Source organism: Epinephelus fuscoguttatus, linkage group LG5 (assembly GCF_011397635.1).
Source record: "Epinephelus fuscoguttatus linkage group LG5, E.fuscoguttatus.final_Chr_v1".
NCBI classification, from domain to species: domain Eukaryota; kingdom Metazoa; phylum Chordata; class Actinopteri; order Perciformes; family Serranidae; genus Epinephelus; species Epinephelus fuscoguttatus.
In genome coordinates this window covers 4,953,711-4,974,697 of record NC_064756.1, presented here as the reverse complement: position 1 = coordinate 4,974,697, position 20,987 = coordinate 4,953,711, and the positions used below count along the sequence as shown (strand labels likewise).

The following is a 20,987-nucleotide window of genomic DNA, read 5'->3' as shown; positions in this document are numbered from 1 at the left end:
CTGTCAACATGTGTATACCCTTATTGGCCTTAAGCTAAATAAATAAATAAATAAACAAACGGTCTGTGAAAAAAATATTTTTTTCCAGCGGATGTCTTAGTTACAACATGATTGAGCTAACTGGAGTAGTTTCATGTCGTATCCGACAACGGGAGGCTTTTAACAGATGACGTCCTGATGTTAGCTTTGCTGCTAGTGTTAGCTGTCCCTGTCAGCTGCAGCCACTGATGCTTTCTAGACCTCGTGATTTCCCAAAACTGAATAAATACCACACATAGCAACACAAAACTGCTTTGCTAGCTCAATCATGTTTCAACTGCACTGATTTCAGCATCAGAGAGGAGATACCTGTTGCCAGGTCTCGCGAGAGTGTGTTGTTGAGACAGAGACAGGTCTTGAACAAAATAAATTTTCTCCTGATTTGTCCGTCTGAAATTTGCCATTTTGGTGTCAGAATGTTCTGAAGATATGTGGCTTGTGATAAATGGGTCCAATATTTGCTTCGGTGACTATGGGGCAAAAAAATCGTTCATTTCTCCCACTGAAGTCAATGGACACAGAACCTGCTGTTAGTCTCCTAAAGGGGCGTGGTGGTCGTGAACCCCACGTGACACTGATACAGGAAACTGACTCGCAGTGGACCGTCTTGGTTTATCCACCGTCTTTGGCTGAACTCAAGGCTTCAAAATGGCAGTCCACGAACCAATGGGCGACATCACGGTAGCTACATCCATTATTTCTACAGGTTATGGTTAATATGTCTTTATAAATAGTTCATCTCAGACTTTGGCATGTAAACTTTTGTTGCTCAATTTGATGCTGCTGACTCAAAACACCATTCGCTTGTTAGACAGATGCAATTAGCTTTTAGCTTTGCAGTTTAGTGGCTGTATTTGTATTTAATAAAGGAAAATTAGAAAGTCAGTGGGACTGTGAAGTTTAATGAGATACTGAGAACTTTCTGAGAACACCTTCTCTTCATGCGAGCACAAAGCCATGCACGCACTAACACTAAATGTAAGTAAAACTAAAAACAAAATGTAAACCTTTGTCTAGACATAAAAAGGAGCCCAGTAAGTTTTCCATCCTTTTGCTAATAACACATGATCAAAGTTCTCTGAAGCAGTGTTTCCATCCTGACGAGCTCTGTCTCTTTATTTCAAGAGAATGTGGATTTGGCACTTCACCTAAAAACACACAGAGACATTGGGAAACTTTTAGCACAGGAACCTTTTTTAAAGAATGTATATACAGATCGTTTGTGATGCAGGAGTGTTACCGTGTGCCAGCGTAGTGTGAAGTTAGGCAGGGCCAGGTGACAGTGGGGGCAGGTGCTGATCTGGTTTGGGTCACCTTCATCACCCCAGGGACCTCTGCTGGGTTCGTCTGACAGGGAGTTTGCCTTAAAGGTGCTGCTTAGCCAAGTAGATTCCCTCACACTGTAGAAGTCATCCTCATCGTCGCTCTCTTCCTCCTCTGGTGCAGCCTCTTCATTGTCCAGTCTGGTTGTTGGAAAACACTCCAGCTGGTTTGGGAGATAGAGACAGCGGTGTTAATTAGGGATAGACCGATATGGATTTTTTAGGGCCGATGCCGATACTGATTTTTTTCCATCACCCTTAGCCGATGACCGATTATGGACTGCCGATTTTCTTGAGCCGATATTTGGGGCCGATACTGCTTTTGCTCCCTCAATTTACATCAAAAAAATGACACAACGATAACAAATATTACAGGTCTCAAGTTTAAAATAAGAAACATTTACTGAACAGTAAAAAATACTAAAACAAGATGGAAAGTTGAGGTAGAACAGGTAGAATATTATTATTATTATTATTATTATTATTATTATTATACATTCAAATAAAAAAAAGAGTTCAGTGCTCTTAAATCTTCCAGTAATGTCTTTATAAAATAAACAAATATTTAGGCTGAAGCATAAATAAAACAACAACTACTGTACACAGTAGGATTCAACAGCTTTGTTCAACTTAACCACATACTTTTGAATGAAAAAAAGTGCCAGGGAAAAATAAATCCACGAACCCACGCGCGTATCGGCCGATGCCGATACAAGTAAAAAACTCAAATATTGGCCCGATATATCGGCCGGCCGATATATCGGTCTGTCCTTAGTGTTAATTTTATATCCTTTGCAGTGGATTTGGGCTTTTGGTGAGTCTATGACATGTACGGGAAAAGAAAGAGGACATTTTTTCTCTTATAAATAAAAGTTCAACAGCTAAGCAGTGTAACGCTCCTCTGCTCAGTGCAGTACAATCAGGGGTTTAACCTCAGCCGTAGCTGAGCTGTAGCTCACGGTGGCTAAAGTTAGCAAACGTTTTATGCATTGCTGACCTTGAGGCCGAGTGTGTAGGATTGAAGGGGAATTACAGATGTAGCCACAGCGCTCGACAGTGCAAGCGTTTCAGTCGCATTTGCGACCAAAAATAGGTGTGTGCAAACTGTAAAAAATACTTAGGGGCACATGTGCGCATAAAAAAATCAGCCGAAGCAGCCTATATTGTTGTCAATAAAAAAACATGATAATCTAACCGCAAATGTTGGAGGAACTCCAGCAGCCTCCCCTCTTCCCCGTGTGACACGATTATGGATTATAGTGTGGAGGAGACGGACCGGGAAAAGCGGCGGACCTCCGGGGAAGCCTGCTCCATTCTCCCCGCAGTTAGGGACCGTTCGCCACGGTACCGCTGCTGGGCAGGGTGGAAATAAGTCCTGCAGAGTTTCAGAGGACCTGGAGAATGTTTTAGGATAGTAATAACATTATATAAGATAATCATATTACAAAGATAATATATATAAGATGATAACGTTAAAGACAAAATTAAATCGCAATACTTTTTCAAAACTTGATGATTTTACCTTTCTATACATTTTGCGTACAAATTAATTTAATAATTTTGCTTGTAAATGTCTATTTGCATCACGTTTATTATGGAAAACACATTATTTGATCAATTTACATTGTGCCCCTAAAGTTCTTTGTGCGCTCCTTACTTTTTCAACTTAGGAGCACATGTGCTCCTTGGGGAGCCCTGAGCCACCTTTCGTAGCTGAGCTGGAAGGCAAAGCTTTCGATTTACTGGTCCTTCTCCGTCCCAACCCTCACCTGTGGTCATGAGCTCTGGGTAGTGACTGAAAGAATGAGGTCGGGGATACAAGTGGCTGAAATGAGTTTCCTCTGTGGGGTGTCTGGGCTCAGCCTTAGAGATAGGGTGAGGAGTTTGGACATCCAGAGGGAGCTCGGAGTAGAACTGCTGCTCCTTCGCATTGAAAGGGGTCAGTTGAGATGGTTCAACATCTGATCAGGATCCTCCTGGGCGCCTCCTGTTAGAGGTGTTCCAGGCACGTCCCACTGGTAGGAGGCCCCGGGGCAGACCCAGAACAGGAGGGTTACATATCTCATCTGGCCTGGGAACACCTTGGGGTCCTCCAGGAGGAGCTGAAAAGGGTTGCTGGGGAGAGGGACGTCTGGGGTGCTTTGCTTGGCCTGCTGCCCCCATGACCCTGTCCCGGATAAGCCGATGAAAATGGATGGATGTAGCCTCGTCATGCTTTTAATCTATACCAACACTGAGACATACACTGAGATTTTAGCTGCCAGATGTTCCACTATGTTCCCCAGCTAGTTACTAACTTTGTCAGTCTGTCCTGTTTCATTCTTAAGTGGGATCGTTACTTTCATTTTTACCATAATATATAAGATGAGGGCTGCACAATGATGCAGAGTTTGCATGTTCTCCCTGTGTCAGCGTGGGTTTCCTCCAGGTGCTCCAGCTTCCTCCCACAGTCCAAAGACATGCAGGTTAATTGGTGACTCTAAATTGTCCGTAGGTGTGAATGTGAGTGTGAATGGTTGTCTGTCTCTATGTGTCAGCCCTGTGATAGTCTGGTGACCTGTCCAGGGTGAACCCTGCCTCTCACCCAGAGTCAGCTGGGATAGGCTCCAGCCCCTGCGACCCATGACAGGATAAGTGGTTATGGGAAGTGAATGAATGAATGCAAGACAAATGCTTGGAATAAACACAAACCTCATGATCGTCTAAATCCTCAGCTGGAATTGATTTCATACATCTGTTACACATCACTGTTACTCCTGTGAAACAAAACAGGCAGAGTTTAGTAGAATCGTCATGGTAACAGCTAAAGAAAAAGACGTATTGTGTAAGTTAGTCGGTGTTGCCCCACATCCCCTTACTCTCGTTTGATGGCGGCTTGCTGCTAGTCTGAGGAGCAGCTGAGTCGTCGTCAGCAGCTGAGCAGGTCAGTTCGTGCTCGGCCCGGTCCTTCAGGGTGACGTAGCGGCCGCATTCCAAGCAGCGTTCAGTGCGACTCCCACAGGCCAGACTGTGTTCGTCCAGCTCCTTGTGCGGCAGCTCTAGCTCGCAGAACTGACAGCTCTGCAGACGCTCCACACACTCGTCAGACTGGAGGACGGAGCAGAGCAGAGGCAGACTGATAAACAGGTGTTTAACCTTTACAATGAGCCTTTTGGAGACTCTTGATCTTTTCCCCACTTTGACAGGGATGAAGTTATTTAAACTGAATATCCAGGCAAACAACACCAACAGTCCGACTCACCTCGTGATCCTTCAGGTGACGATGCTCCATCTTCTTGTTACACTTGGAGCATCTCACCTGCAGACAAACAGAGCTGTAAGCCTCCAGAACACACCGTCATGTGGAGTGTGTGTGTGTACATGTGTGTGTGTGTGTGTGTGTGTGTGTACCTGTGCGTGCTCTTCCTCTCTGTGTTTGTCCAGTAGCTCTCTGTGAACTGATTCACCACAGTCAGGACAGGGACACAAGAAGCGCTTGCAGTGCGTTTCGTGCAGAGCGAAGTTGGCCTCTGCGACGTCTTTGTGGCTTCAAGAGAAAAATGTTGACCGTCATATTATGCCTTGTAAGAAATAAAAGACACTTTAAATGAACTTCAAACTCAAGTAAAATCAGGAAAAGCTCTCCGATAAAAGGTGTTTTAAGAAGGGATCACTGACTCGGCCGACCTGATTTCCTCCGGTAGATTGTTCTACCACTTCAGGGCCCTGACAGCAAACATGTCTGACAGTGTTTCAGTACGTGTTAGCAGTAATGAAGAAATATAACGTGTTTACCAACAGGATTTGAGGTCATTTTATTACATTTACAGCGTCACGTGAGGTGAAACCATCCAAAACAAACTGCTTATTGTTTTCATTTTTCATTGATCCATGCTGACATCCACCAGTGTGCCGACAGAAAAGATATCACCCGGAGGTTGTTGTGTGCTGTCACGTCATTACGCCACATTACAGGCCTAAAAGGATGCCAGTGATCGCCACATCTGGGTGATGTTAGTATATGTTGGATGTGTTTCCATTCACATCCTCTACAACGGCAGAGCAACGCCGTCACACAGTCCTGTTCTTATAGATAACTCTCTCTCTGGTGGTGCTGTAGCTGACCAATATGGAGTTAAATTTGTGTCTTTATTACATGCAAGAAAATAAATGATGTGAGAGAAAATAAAATATTTGAAAGAAAACGTTTTCACACTGATAGCAAAAAATAATAATATTTGAGACTAAAAAAAGTTTTGAGAGAAAGTATTTTGTCAAAGAATATAAAAAAAATAATTTGAGATTTAAAAAATGATTTCCGAGAAAAAAAAAACTCTCAAAAACTTTTTTTTAACTCTCAAATATTATTTTTTTGCTATCAGTGTGAAAACATTTTTTCTCTCTCTCTCTAAAAAAAAAAAATGTTTCTCTCAAAACATTTTTCTTCTCTCTCTCAAAACCTAAGTCTTTGCTCTCGTGTCAGGATTTTGCTTTCACTGCGAAAATAACGTCATGGGCGGGGCCACGTTCCTATTGGCCAGTCTCAATCGAATTGACAGCTGGGTGAGGATCGTCTTGGGAGTCGAATTCAACGGAATCATTCATCTGTGTCATCATCTTACTCAAACATTGGAGTTTCCTATCCCAGCACATCTATGCCGGTGAATCCACCATGGTGGATGAATGATTCAGTTGAATTCGAAAAATTTGAAAAAATGTTTTGAGAGAAAATGTTTTCACACTGATAGCAACAAAATAATATTTGAGAGTTAAAAAAAAAAAAGTTTTTTGAGAGTTTTTTTTCTTGGAAATCATTTTTTAAATCTCAATTTTTTATATATATATTCTATGACAAAATACTTTCTCTCAAAACTTTTTTTACTCTCAAATATTATTATTTTTTTCTATCAGTGTGAAAACTTTTTCTCTCAAACATTTTTTTTCTCTCATATCATTTATTTTCTCGCATGTAATAAAGACACAAATTTAACTCCATAACCAATACTTTGGGAACCGGGAGGTGGCTCCTTCACCTTATGTACAGAGCGTACACAATCAGGCTTCCTTCCTTGTATTCTTCAGCTTGCTCTCGTCGATCAAACATGCTAAATTTGATTTCACTTTAAGACACATGGTGATCCAGCTTTTGTGGCTGTAGCACCTAAATTTGGGAACGCTCTGCCTGCTCCTTTACCATCTGCTGACTCTGTGGTTTCTTGTAAACGCCAGCTAAAGATGCACCTGTTCAGACAAGTGTTTGGGTAACTTGTACTTTTTTCCAATTTTGTGTATTGTTGTTGTGTAGTGTGAATTCTTCTTTTTGTTGTGTGTGCGCAAATAGCTTTGCTGGTTGTGCAGTTTTCATTACGTGGCTCACAAAGTCACTTTGTCTCGAGGGTTTCTTTCTTGTTGCTATATGAATAAATTTTACTCCCTTACTCCAGCTCCGGTGTTTCTTGTGTGTCATATCATAGACCCACAAATATTTATCCATATTTCATAATTATTCGTCTTTGATCCTCTGCCTGACCCTCCCTGTGTCCAAAGATAGTCATTTAATTATTTAATTGTTCTGTATCATCACAGGGATTTTAATCCAAAGTAATAACCACTGTGTGAACACATGAATGTTTCAGACCTGCAGCACTGGATTTGAAATGAACGGCAATAAACTGGAGCTTCTGTGAAACAACACGAGCCTCATCCATTTAACATCAACATCAGTTCCTCTGAGGTCATTTTGGTGAAAGTAGCGTCATAAGTAACTTATTACTCTACAGAGTATTGTAAAGTAACTTATTACATTTAAATGAAGGTAACTACTTTAGAGAGTAACTTGCTCAGCACACACACTGTGGCTCCAAACCTGTCCAAGTTCAGGCTAAATACAGAAAGTGAAAGGAGACTGTTTCCTTTAACCCCGAGTCAATGAGTCTCACTGCTGAACTTATTAAACACATTACAGGTTCATATTGCCTCGACATCAGATTAATGTGTGTTAGGACTTCCTAACTTTCTTCCTTCTTACAAACATGGACTCACACAGCCCGCTGATGTCCCACTGCTCTCTGTCAGGTGTTTGTTGGAATATAGTCATTAAAAATATACAGAGACATGAATATTATTCAGTGTACAGTTCACTTTAACTGTCTGAAACCAGTGTTGAACAGGTACACTACTGGTTCACGTCCTATATTCAGTATATTTGCTTCTTAAGTATCAAAACATCACACAACCAGAGTTTTAAATGTAATTTACAGTGACTTCTATCCATAAGAAACGTTTGATAAAGTAAACTCTCACCACTGGCCGCAGGTGCGTGTCTCCTCCTTGTTCTCCATCCGCAGAAGTCCCCGAACTATGATCGATTTACAGAAAAAGCCTGACTATGTGACCTGACACTTTCGGTCTCAGTTCAGCAAAACAGAAAGTGAAAGCATGCTGCTCCAACACATGGTGTCATTGTGCGCATGTGCCACAGGATGGCGCCAAAGCTCCAGTGTGACTGCAGCAGTGAAGGGGTCAGTTATGAGCTTGAGTTAGACTTCAGGAGCCGGCTGCACCACCTCTCACTAAGTGTTTACTAACCTTAGTAAAAGTGTAAGTGTTTACTAAATCAAGATTTAGTCATTACTAAATTAAATTGGGTTGCACCAATTTTACTAGGAATCACGCAGAGCTAGTAATTACTAAGTGTTTACTAAATATTTACACCTACCCTAAGGGTTGTGTAACTGTTACCTAGTTACCTAGTTTGCCGACACAGGATCAAAACCAACTGAAGAAAACAGCAACTATGGCTCGTTTAGAGAGGCTTGCTCTACAAAACAGAGAACCTGCCGTTAGGAAAAGGGTTTTGAGAGACCGAATCCACCCTTTGTGGAGTACGATGACTTCAGTATTTACTGTCGGTACCGGTTCAGGCGCGACCAGATAATGCGGATCACGGACATGCTGGCTCCGGCAATTGAGCACGGGTCCGAGTCAAACGGGGCTCTACCTCCGTCGCTACAAGTGACAATCGCGTTGTGATACTTCGCTACGGGGTCGATGCAGAATGTGGTTGGGGGGACGATCCAAGTCCACAAAAGTACTGTGTGCCGGGCAGTGCGTCGGGTGGCGCTGGTGTTGCGTGGGCACCCCAACAACTACGTTAGCGTGATGTTTATCGTTTCAATATACACTGGATTAGCTGCAATAGTAGCCTTAACAACCTGTGCCACTAACGTAACAGAGCAGCTAAAAGTTAACGGTTGTTTTCCGTTGTTACCCTAACTTACCTAACGTTAGGCTCCCAGATAGAAACTGACTTAACTTTTAACCCATTTGACACTAATTCAACGTTGAATCAAAATGCTATCTGGGCGAATGTTATGCATCCCAAAACGACAACACTACACAGTTTGTATGATACATATTGTTTACGGTAGGCTACTTACCGACTGAAGAGACTGTGGAGTATCTTGCCCGGCTGCGCCCAGCTGTTCCTGTGTACATTCTGCTCCGCACACTGATTGGGTAGCCAAGTTGTTGTCGTCACGTCATGCGACTAGTAACCACTTACGCATCTACTAGATACGGGATTGCGTAAACTGGTCTGGTGCAACCGAAATTAGTAAACAACTAGTTGCAAACTAGCTAGTAATTCCTAAGGGTTTAGTAGTGGTTTAGTAATTACTAAATCCTGAATTTAGTAGAGAGATACGCCAAACTGGTGCAACCCCACCCAGAACCAGAGCTAGTGATGGGATTTCTCGTTCACTTGTGAGAGCCGGTTCAAAGATGCGGTTTGTTCGTTCGTTTTTTAATTTTTTTTTAATTTTTATTTTCTGTGTGTGTGTGTGTGTGTGGTGGGGTGGTGTTACTGGGTTCAATGACGAATCGCATTGGTGATTTATTGCATCACGTGGTCTGGATATTGTAGCCATAGCAACGGCCTTTATAAACAACAAGTAGCTAGTGATGTGAATGACAAGTCGAGTCTTTGAACCGGCTTTTTGAAGTGAACGAGTGAACACAAACTAGTCTCTCTCAACTTGTTCCAGATCAAATAATCTGAAATTAATGGATACAGAGTAAAATAAAGCAAAAAAACAAAGAAATTAGGAGCTGGCTCGTTCACTCTAAAGAGCCGGTTCAAAGACTCGGCTCGTTTGCGAATGTCACATCACTAGCAGAGCCGTGCACAGACATTTAGTGGGGCAGGTGCTCAGGTGGGACTAAAGGGCATCTCTTACACAAAATATTTTTGCATATAGGCAGGTGTGTTTTCTCTTTTGTTTGCTTGCAGAGGCCCCTGGAGGTCTCTATGTGTCTGCTGGCACCAGAGGAGCTCTTGAGGCCTAATTACAGAACATTAATGCACAGTAATGAGTCTGAGGTGTCTCATGTCTATACTATACACACCCAGCAGCTGCTACACACACACACTTTCTACATTTAACATCAGTGTACACACTTTAGTGCTCTATGAAATAAAGAACCATCACAATCAATAAATCTTTACACTAAATTAATGAAAGAACATTGTTCCCTGAATGATTGAAATAATTAGTAAACCAATCTACCCTCCAAACTATAAGTAGACCTGTGTTTAATTACAACAGCAGGCTTCAAGTGAGTTCTGTTCTCCTCTCCTCACTTTATTCTGCACTTCTTCCTTTTGAACTCTGAAAAACATCTCATCATCTCGTCAGAGGGCAGAGGTGGGTAGAGTAGCCAAAAATTGTACTCAAGTAAGAGTACAATTGTTTATGTTTATACAATTGTTTATTGTTTATTAGAACAATAAAACTCAAGTAAAAATAAAAAGTAGTCATCCAAATAATTACTTGAGTAAGCGTAAAAGAGTATTTGGTGAAAAAACTACTCAAGTACTGAGTAACTGTTGAGTAACGTCTGATTTATTTGTAAAATAAGAACATGAATGTAATCAGTCAATCAAAAATAATAATCTGCAAATTCATGTATTTTAAACGATACCCTTTTAACTAAAACAAAAATAAATTAAATCTTTACAAACATAACATAAATCAAGGCACAAGAAACACAAATATATTCTTATACTATATATTTATATATATATATATATATATATATATATGTGTGTGTGTGTGTGTGTGTGTGTGTGTGTGTGTGTAATAATGTACTCAGAGGGGGGTAGAGTAGCCAAATATTGTACTCAAGTAAGAGTATTGTTCCTTTAAAACAATATAACTCAAGTAAAAGTAAAAAGTATTTTGCATTAAAACTACTCTGAAAAGTACAATTTATCCAAAAAGTTACTCAAGTAAATGTAACTGAGTAAATGTAACTAGTTACGACCCACCTCTGTCAGAGGGCAAAGGGCAGGTGCTGAGCCCCACCTGGGATCAATCTGAACCACATCTGCAGAGGAAACACACTGTTTAAACAGCGTTTGGGCAGATATTATTATTCTGTAACAGCTCTGAACAATAACTGAATAACTATAATAATAATAATAATACATTTTATTTATAGAGCACCTTTCATGCACAAATGCAGCCCAAAGTGCTTGAACAAAGCAATATCAGAAACAACAAAACAACAACAGTTAAAACAGCACATCAATTTAAACAACATCAACAAAACAAAACAAAACAATAACAGTGATAAAAATCAAATCAAACCAACCCGTATTAAAAGCCAAATTAAAAAGATAGGTTTTCAATTTCTTTTTAAAAAATAGCTAAGGAGTCTGCCATTCTCAGATCTAAAGGGAGAGTGTTCCATAGTTTAGGGCCATAAAAACAAAAAGCAGCTTCACCAGTTCTCTTGTGGGACGCCTTGGGAACAACTAAAAGACAGACAGTGGAGGATCTGAGAGTTCTTGTTGGGGCATAAGAAGAAAGGCAATCGCTGATATAAGACGGTGCTAAATTATTTAAGGCCTTATAAGTGAGTAACAGAACTTTAAAATCAATCCTAAAAGAAACAGACAACCAGTGCAATGATGCAAGCTGAGGACTAATGTGATCTCTTCTTTTTTGTATTTGTTAAAATCCTGGCTGCAGCGTTCTGAATAACTTGTAGTTTCTTCAGTGACTTTTTAAGGAGACCAGTAAAAAGGGAATTGCAGTCGTCCAAACGGCTAGTGATTAAAAAAAAAAAAAGCATGTACAAGTATTTCAGCATCATCCTGAGTTAAAAAAGGTCTAATTTTGGCAATGTTTCTAAGGTGAAAAAATTATGTTTTTGCAACTTCTGTTAAAATGGCGAATAAAATTAAGATCAGAGTCTAAAATCACTCCTAGGCTTGTAACATGTGATTTAATCTGCTGGGGCAGACTGCCAAACTTTGACTGAAGTTTCTGCCTTTCTTCTAGTGGACCAACAAGTAAAATCTCTTTTTTCTGCTCGTTTAGCTTTAAAAAATGTTTGTTCATCCTGTAAGACAGGAAAAAAGACTGTTTAACGCACTAGGGTCTCCTGATGAAACAGAGATATATAATTGCATATCATCTACATAACAATGATAATGTACATTATCAAGACTAATTATTTTACCTAGAGGGAGCATATATAAAGAAAAGAGGATCGGACCAAGGATGCTCCCCTGAGGTACACCATACTCAACATCAAATGTCTGTGATACAGAATCCCCTAGGCTAACAAGAAATTTCCTGTCAGACAAGTAAGAACGAAACCAGTCAAGCACAGCACCAGAAAGACCCATCCATTTCTCAAGTCGATAAATTAATATGGAATGATCAACGGTATCAAACGCAGCACTCAAGTCAAGTAAAAAGAGGACAGCAACGTTTATCGAGTCAGCTGCGATTCTGAGGTCATTAACTACTTTAATAAGGCAGTTTCTGTACTGTGGTTAGTGCGATAGCCAGATTGAAATTTATCCAATAAATTATTAGTGTTAAGATGATTGAATAGTTGATTAAAAACAATTTTCTCTAACAGTTTACAGATAAAAGGGAGATTTGAAATAGGCCTGTAACTGGCTAAGTCACTAGTGTCGAGATCAGGTTTCTTGAGCAAAGGTTTCACCATGGCTGTTTTAAAAGCAGCAGGGAAAATACCAGACTGTGGAGAAGTGTTGACGATTCTGGTAGTGTCATTAGAAAGGCACAAGAGACTGGATTTAAAAAGTTTAGTTGGAATAGCGTCTAGTGACTAGTGGTCTAACAGTGGTCTAGTCTATAGAATAGTGACTTGGATATTAACTGCAGGCCTTTTACAACAAGATGGTCTCAGTGTCTTTTATAGCCCCTCACACACATGACAGCATTTACAGCGATTCATGAGACGTAACTAAGTTGTAGTCTGTCCCTTCTGATGGAGTCAGTGAGCTGGATGAAGGCAGAGAGTGAATCAGTGCTGGAGCAAAGGTCAGAGGTGATCACATGATGAAGTCACACACTTTCACATGTTTGTGCCTTATCTCTGCTCTCTCTATGTAATTAAATTGAACACAGTCTAATACAGAAGTCCTGCAATAAATCCACCATCATGACGGTTACAATGTTAATGCTGAAGCTGTTTGTTGGAGCTATAATACACAGCGACACATTATCGCCTTGCTCAAGTCATAGTTGTGAGATTTCCGATTGTCATGAATGCATCGGATGAACGATTTGAAAGGAAGGAAGTACAGTGACGCGTCGCCATGGTTACAGGGGGCGGACGTGGTGACTTTGGTGAGTTGGGTTTACATCTCCTACTTTGTTTGACTCTGATACAAAGAGTAACGTTACGGTTTAGGAAGCTGTGTCTGTTAACGTGACGCTTGATGACATTTTATTTTGCTCGTGTCGTGTTATAGTGTCGTGCACGAGAAGTGAAACACACTGCTGCTGCTGTGATTTGTTCGCGCGCCTTTGTTTTCATTTATAGGAAAAATGACCCGAGTAACAAAAACACTGACGTTTAATGTATGCTCTGCAGCCTGCAGGGACATGACAGCATTTGAAATGATTTTGGCTCGATGTCATCACACTCAGCTCAGCTGTGTGTCAGTGGAGTGCAACAGTTGGGTCACCCCAAGACATCTGAGCTCTCAGACACCTTTTCCCAGGGTCTCAGACCTTAATGAGCTTGTTAGGGCTCTGGCTCTGACTCTGACTCCTGAAAGCTTGTCCCAACAGTCAGCAGCCATGGGCTCCTCTAAACAGCTGCCTAGCACTCTGAAAACGAAAAGACCTGATGAAGACTAGAAGAAGATAGCAAAGTGTTTTCAGGGAGCTGTTTCCTCAGTTGGTCATGTCAGTAAGAAATGGCAGTTAACAGGAACTGTGGAGGTCTATGGAGTTAGATTTGTGTCTTTATTACATGCGAGAAAATAAATGATATGAGAGAAAAAAAAATATTTGAGAGAAAAAGTTTTCACACTGATAGCAAAAAATAATAATATTTGAGACTAAAAAATGTATGGGCATGATTTTACAACCTGTTACTAACCTAACCTGTTACATTGAGCGATAGGCCTACACTAGAAGGATGCAGTGGAAACATAGCTAGATTATCATACCCTGTGCGTAACTAATTACGTGCCTTACCCTTATTGATCCAAAAAAATGACCACAAAAAAAACAGAAAAAAATTACCACAAAAAACAGAAAAAAATTGCCACGAAAAACAGAAAATATTACTCAGAAAAACACAAAAATAAATAAATTACTCCGAAAAACAGGGCTTTTTTTTATTTGTCAAGGGAATGCAATGCGCTTCCGTACCATTTTATCGCTTTTGGTTGTTTTTTTCTATTTAGTCTATTTTTTTGTATTTATTTATTTATTTATTCCGATATGTTTATGTGTTATTTTGGATATTTAAATTTTCTTTATTGCATTCTAAATATTCTTGTTGTTTATTTCTTTTTAAAAGGGTGTACTTGCATCAATATGCCTTTATTATCATTATATAAGTTTAAAAAAAATGGTCTAAAAACAGCAAAATTACAACAATAATAAAAGTGGTCTTAAAAGCACAATATTACACAATATTAACGCTTGTCGCAATCATTTCTGACGCAATTAACTGCCCAGCAAAATTTGTCATCGTGACAGGCCTAGCTGAAACTTGGTTAGAATTCCTTTAGTGTTCATTGTTCAGGAGGTTTTTAAAGGGAGCCAAATTATCCACAGAGGTCTCTTCCTCTCCAAAACAAACAGACCGGTGAAAACACTGAGTAAAGCATTTTCACACTAAAAAAATCTGTGTTTGGGGCGTCGGTAGCGTAGTGGATAGTGCCAGCGCCCCATGTACAGAGGCATTTCCTTGCTGCAGCGGCCACAGGTTCGAATCCAGCTCGTGGCCCTTTGCTGCATATCAGTCCCCACTCTCTCTGTCTCCCCATTTCACTCTCTGTCCTGTCATTAAAGGCAAAAAAGGCCCACAAAAATAATCTTAAAAAAAAAAAAATCTGTGTTTTTGTGATGCTGCTTGTTGCAGACAGGTATGGAGTTAGATTTGTGTCTTTATTACATGTGAGAAAATAAATGATATGAGAGAAAAAAAATATTTGAGAGAAAAAGTTTTCACACTGATAGCAAAAAATAATAATATTTGAGACTAAAAAAAAGTTTTGAGAGAAAGTATTTTGTCAAAGAATATAAAAAAAAAATTGATATTTAAAAAATGATTTCCGAGAAAAAAAAACTCTCAAAAACTTTTTTTTACTCTCAAATATTATTTTTTGCTATCAGTGTGAAAATGTTTTCTCTCAAAACATTTTTCAAATTTTTCAATTTTTCAAATTCAACTGAATCATTCATCCACCATGGTCGATTCACCGGCATAGATGTGCTGCGTTATTTGGGATAGGAAACTCCAATGTGAGTAAGATGATGACACAGATGAATGATTCAGTTGAATTTGACTCCCAAGACGATCCTCACCCAGCTGTCAATTATGGAGTTAAATTTGTGTCTTTATTACATGCGAGAAAATAAATGATATGAGAGAAAAAAAAAGTTTGATAGAAAAAAAAATATTCAGTTAAAAAAGTTTTCACACTGATAGCAAAAATAATGTTTGAGACTAAAAAAAGTTTTGAGAGAAAGTATTTTGTCATAGAATATAAAAAAATAATAATTTGAGATTTAAAAAATGATTTCTGAGAAAAAAAACTCTCAAAAAACTTTTTTTTTTTACTCTAAAATATTATTTTTTTGCTATCAGTGTGAAAACATTTTCTCTAAAAAAAAAATTGTTTCTCTCAAAACATTTTTTTTAAGTCTTTGCTCTCGTGTCAGGATTTTGCTTTCGCTGCGAAAATAACGTCATGGGCGGGGCCACGTTCCTATTGGCCAGTCTCAATCGAATTGACAGCTGGGTGAGGATCGTCTTGGGAGTCCAATTCAACTGAATCATTCATCTGTGTCATCATCTTACTCAAACACTGGAGTCTCCGCTCCCAAATAACGCAGCGCATCTATGCCAGTGAATCGACCATGATGGATGAATGATTCAGTTGAATATGAAAAATTTGAAAAATGTTTTGAGAGAAAACATTTTCACACTAATAGCAACAAAATAATATTTTAGAGTAAAAAAAATGTTTGTTGAGAGTTTTTTTTTCTCGGAAATCATTTTTTAAATCTCAAATTATTTTTTTTATATTCTATGACAAAATACTTTTTTTAGTCTCAAATATTACTTTTTTGCTATCAGTGTGAAAACTTTTTCTCTCAAATATTTTTTTTCTCTCATATCATTTATTTTCTCGCATGTAATAAAGGCACAAATCTAACTCCATAGGGGTCAAGCTGAAAACTCCCCCGAGAGAGCTGCTCGTAGGATTGTTAGAAAGGCAAATCAAACCTCTGTTTGACTGCAAAAGACCTGCAGGAAGATTTCTCAGACTCTGGAGTGGTGGTGCACTGTTCTACTGTGCAGACACACCTGGACAAATATGAGCTTCATGGAAGAGTCATCAGAAGAAAACCTTTCCTGTGTCCTCACCACAACATTCAGCCTCACAAGTTTGCAAAGGAACATGTGAACAAGCCTGATGCTTTTTGGAAACAAGTCCTGTGGACTGATGAAGGTAAAACAGAACTTTGTGGACACAATGAGCAAAGGTATGTTTGGAGAACAAACTGTTAAACACGGGGGTGGATGGATGATGCTTTGGGCTTGTGTTGCAGCCAGTGGCACGGGGAACATTTCACAGGTAGAGGGAAGAATGGATTCAGTTAAATTCCAGCGTCACAGCGTACGTTGAAGGCTGTAACACAACAAAAGTCCTTCACACTGTTGTGTGTTTTGTGCAAATAAATCTTACAAGCACTTAAAAAAGCAATTTCCATTCTACAGGAAGTTTGAAATCATGGCTGGAGCTTGAGACTGGGCACAGGTGCACCTAGAAGGGTTTTCTGCCTTCAACCACCTCCACCTGCAGTACCCCTGTCTAGGAATGTCCCGCCCAGCCATCCCGCCTCTCAGTGTCGGGGCCACGGCCCCAGAGGCTCTGTCCCTCCTGCACCAGCGCCTGCTGATGGCCGAGGAGGAGGCTGAATCTCTTATTAGAGACATGGGCACACTGGGGGTCTCCAGGGATCAGATCCTGGGGTCTGCACAGAGGATGGACGCCACACAGCGCCCTGTGAGTCCTCTGAAGGTGCGTCGGGTCAGTGGGGACGAGGGCGCGCTGTGGAGACAGTGTGACGCTTTAGTGAGCCGGGTGTGTCGCATGGAGAGTCTGCTGCAGACCCTCAAACTCACTGTGTTCCGCCTGGAGACTGAGAGACAGCTGGATCCATCTCACACAGGTAAGGGCTCATATGTAACCCTGCTGGCTAGCTGAGACAAGGAAACAGTGATCTCACGAAGTGTATCGTGTGTTACTGTGGCACCTACAACACACTGTTTTTTTTTTCTGTCCTCTGATTTTCCCGCTCAGCCCATCTGGAGCAGCAGCTGGCAGCGCTGCAGCAGGACAGTGAGGAGGAGCGTCAGGCCTGCAGGAGGGAGGTGATGAAGCTCAGGGAGCAGCTTCATCAGGCCTACCAGGAGAGAGATGAAGCTCTCACAGAGGTGCAGAGGCTGGAGGAGACAGTGGGGGCTGCTGCTGCTGCCAAGGTAACACTATCACCCAGTCTCTTCACAGCGTGGGTCTTAGTTTTGCACTTTACAGAGATAAAGATAAACTTAAAGACGGGTTGTTGAACCTGTGTCTCAGTCCCAGCGTGTTCCTTTGCTTTTATAATAATGCTCATTTTGTAAAAGGTTGTTCTATGAATGATGAACATGACTCAGTGGGTAGTTTAGAAACTTCTGAGTTCTCTCTCTGGCTTCTACTGTTTTTTGAAACAACACTTCACCCATTAAAGGAACAGTGTGTCAGACTTTATGGGGATATAGCAGCATCTAGTGGTGAGGATTACAAATTGCAACCAGCTGAAACTAGGCCTGTCGCGATATGCGATAAGTCAGTTAATTGCACGGTAGATTTAAAAGGAGACGGTAACTTTTCCGGCCGCGATTAATTGCCGTATTCATGCGTGTTTGTTTTCCTCGTCTCTCTCAAGACGACAAGAGTGTTCACTGCCGTGCATCGTCTGGCAGCCAGGTGAGTTGGTTCATTAGCGTAATGAACGGAGGGAAAGCTCTTGTCATCGAGTGTCTTTGTCTCTGTGGGGGAGGCGGGGCTATGGGCTACACACACACACACACACACACACACAGTGCGATCTTTGTGAGGGGGAGACGAGGCGGAGAAAAAAACAGAGTTGAGTGTAAGAGAAAGACAGGGAACTTGTTTCTAAACCAAATGCCACGGCCCCTGCGTGGGAGTGTTTTGGATTTAGTCTATTTAAAGTCTATTTACATATTTGTTTTTGGTTGTTTTGTTTTTTTTCAAATAGAATTTTTTATAAGAGACTGAGAGTCCATTTTACGGACGCGTATTGCATTCACTTGACAAATAAAAAAAGCCCTGTTTTTCTGAGTAATTTATTTATTTTTCTGTTTTTCGTGGTAATTTTTTTTCCTGAACGAGGAGACGAGATACTTGAAAATCTCGTGAGAAGCTCCCACCTGGCACCTGCAAGTGACCCCTGCATCCGTGGTGACTCCTGCTCATGGATGTATTTTGCATCCGTGCTCCTGCTCCTAGACAATTTCAACTACGGTATCAATAAGGGTAAGGCACGTGATTAGTTACACACAGGGTATGATAATCTAGCTATGTTTTCCACTGCATCCTTCTAGTGTAGGCCTATTGCTCAATGTAACCTAACCTAACCTGTAACAGGTGAGGTTAGTAACAGGTTGTAAAATCATGCCCATACACGTTTGTCAGCTAACGTTGTTACAACCTGTTACTAACCTAACCTGTTACACTGAGCGATAGGCCTACACTAGAAGGATGCAGTGGAAAACATAGCTAGATTATCATACCCTGTGTGTAACTAATTACGTGCCTTACCCTTATTGATCCAAAAAAAATTACCACAAAAAAACAGAAAATATTACTCCGAAAAACAGGGCTTTTTTTATTTGTCAAGGGAATGCAATACGCTTCCGTACCATTTTATCGTTTTTGGTTGTTTTTTTTCTACTTAGTCTATTTTTTTGTATTTATTTATTTATTTATTCCGATATGTTTACGTGTTATTTCGGATATTTAAATTTTCTTTATTGCACTCCTAAATATTCTTGTTAAATAAATGTTTATTTCTTTTTAAAAGGGTGTACTTGCATCAATATGCCTTTATTATCATTATATAATTTTTAAAAAAATGGTCTAAAAACAGCAAAATTGCAACAATAATAAAAGTGGTCTTAAAAGCACAATATTACACAATATTAACGCTTATCACAATAATTTCTGACGCAATTAATCGCCTGGCAAAATTTGTCATCGTGACAGGCCTAGCTGAAACTTGGTTAGAATTCCTTTAGTGTTCATTGTTCAGGAGGTTTTTAAAGGGAGCTGAATTATTTACAGAGGTCTCTTCCTCTCCAAAACAAACAGACCGGTGAAAACACTGAGTAAAGCATTTTCACGCTAATGGTTTTTGTGATGCTGCTTGTTGCAGACAGGTGTGGAGTTAGATTTGTGTCTTTATTACATGCGAGAAAATAAATGATATGAGAGAAAAAAAATATTTGAGAGAAAAAGTTTTCACATTAATAGCAAAAAATAATAATGTTTGAGACTAAAAAAAGTTTTGAGAGAAAGTATTTTGTCATAGGATATAAAAAAAATAATTTGTGATTTAAAAAATGATTTCCGAGATTTCTCTCAAAAACTTTTTTTTATTCTCAAATATTATTTTTTTTTCTATCAGTGTGAAAACTGTTTCTCTCAAAACATTTTTCTTCTCTCTCTCAAAACCTAAGTCTTTGCTCTCGTGTCAGGATTTTGCTTTCGCTGCGAAATAACGTCATGGGCGGGGCCACGTTCCTATTGGCCAGTCTCAATCGAATTGACAGCTGGGTGAGGATCGTCTTGGGAGTCCAATTCAACTGAATCATTCATCTGTGTCATCATCTTACTCAAACATTGGAGTCTCCGCTCCCAAATAACGCAGCACATCTATGCCGATGAATCGACCATGGTGGATGAATGTTTCAGTTGAATTGGACTCCCAAGACGATCCTCACCCAGCTGTCAATTCGATTGAGACTGGCCAATAGGAACGTGGCCCCGCCCATGACGTTATGTTCACAGCGAAAGCAAAATCCTGACACGAGAGCACAGACTTAGGTTTTGAGAGAGAGAAGAAAAATGTTTTGAGAGAAACAGTTTTTTTGAGAGAAAATGTTTTCACACTGATAGTAAAAAAAATAATATTTGAGAGTAAAAAAAAGTTTTTTGAGAGTTTTTTTTTCTTGGAAATTATTTTTTAAATCTCAAATTATTTTTTTTTATATTCTATGACAAAATACTTTCTCTCAAAACTTTTTTTAGTCTCGGATATTATTATTTTTTGCTATTAATGTGAAAACTTTTTCTCTCAAACATTTTTTTTTCTCTCATATCATTTATTTTCTCGCATGTAATAAAGACACAAATTTAACTCCATAACAGGCTGCAAATTATCAGTGACACCACGGTGGTTCCAGAAAGCGGAGCAGCTTCAGTAGTGTGGAATAAACTGTGGCGTCCTGAATGTTTTATGAACAGCCCCGGACTTCTCAGACTCTTTCAGTGACTTACTGCTCAGAGGGAACTCATTCAGCGGTTCCTCTGGCAGCAGCACAGCGTCTCTCCCTCTCCTCTCTCTTGTCAGTGTCTCCAAGTGATTTTGGTAATGAAAACCTACGTGACGCTCACAGCTCAACAATAAACTCCATATTTGTGAATGTGTGATAGTTGTGGTATCATAACAGCCTGTCACAGGTTACAGTGTGATGATCAGAGGAGAAATGGCAGAGCATAAAGGTCCAGGTGGAAAAAACAACTCAGTCATTTAGGATTTTACTAAAAGAAGGAAATTACCTGTTGATTTGTATATATAGATCCCAGGGGACATTTCTTGTATCTGGGAGCTGTTTAAATGTGTAATTTGTGGTAGATTTTATTTAGCTGAACTATTAATATTGTAACAGAATCTGAATCTCACTCTGAGTTACTGTTGTTGTTCACAAACTAAAGAAATGAGAGATCATTTTAGGTTTTACTGAATATTTGAAGCAAACTGTGAAACTATATCACTTTGTTGT

General features: G+C 39.9%; 2 protein-coding genes across 4 annotated transcripts in view; one reads left to right on the top strand and one right to left on the bottom strand.

Annotated features, from left to right (window-relative positions):
• Nucleotides 1–236: 236 nt before the first annotated feature.
• On the bottom strand, nt 237–7,754 carry xaf1 (XIAP associated factor 1). The gene is made up of 7 exons (XM_049576967.1): nt 7,644–7,754; nt 4,752–4,887; nt 4,603–4,659; nt 4,220–4,448; nt 4,053–4,117; nt 1,280–1,525; nt 237–1,187 (listed from the first exon to the last, which is right to left on the bottom strand). The coding sequence occupies exons 1-7, from the start codon at nt 7,679–7,681 to the stop codon at nt 1,155–1,157; spliced, it is 804 nt and encodes a 267-aa protein (XP_049432924.1). The 5' UTR covers nt 7,682–7,754; the 3' UTR covers nt 237–1,154.
• Nucleotides 7,755–12,996: 5,242 nt separating this feature from the next.
• Nucleotides 12,997–20,987, top strand: part of ccdc150 (coiled-coil domain containing 150) — a 28,113-nt gene continuing 20,122 nt past the window's right edge. For all 3 annotated transcript variants that reach the window (XM_049576908.1, XM_049576907.1, XM_049576906.1), the window contains exons 1-3: nt 12,997–13,012; nt 16,632–17,086; nt 17,218–17,396. In XM_049576908.1, coding sequence (XP_049432865.1) covers nt 16,732–17,086; nt 17,218–17,396 — 534 coding nt within the window. In that variant the 5' untranslated portion in view covers nt 12,997–13,012; nt 16,632–16,731. The remainder of the gene's footprint in view (nt 13,013–16,631; nt 17,087–17,217; nt 17,397–20,987) is intronic.

Coding starts and splice junctions, on each gene's coding strand:
- xaf1 (XM_049576967.1), bottom strand. CDS start 7,681: ATGGAGAACAAGGAGGAGACACGCACCTGCGGCCAGTG. Junction 4,660..4,751: donor GAGAGGAAGAGCACGCACAG/GTACACACACAC, acceptor GTTTGTCTGCAG/GTGAGATGCTCCAAGTGTAA. Junction 1,526..4,052: donor AGGATTTAGACGATCATGAG/GTTTGTGTTTAT, acceptor CTCCCAAACCAG/CTGGAGTGTTTTCCAACAAC.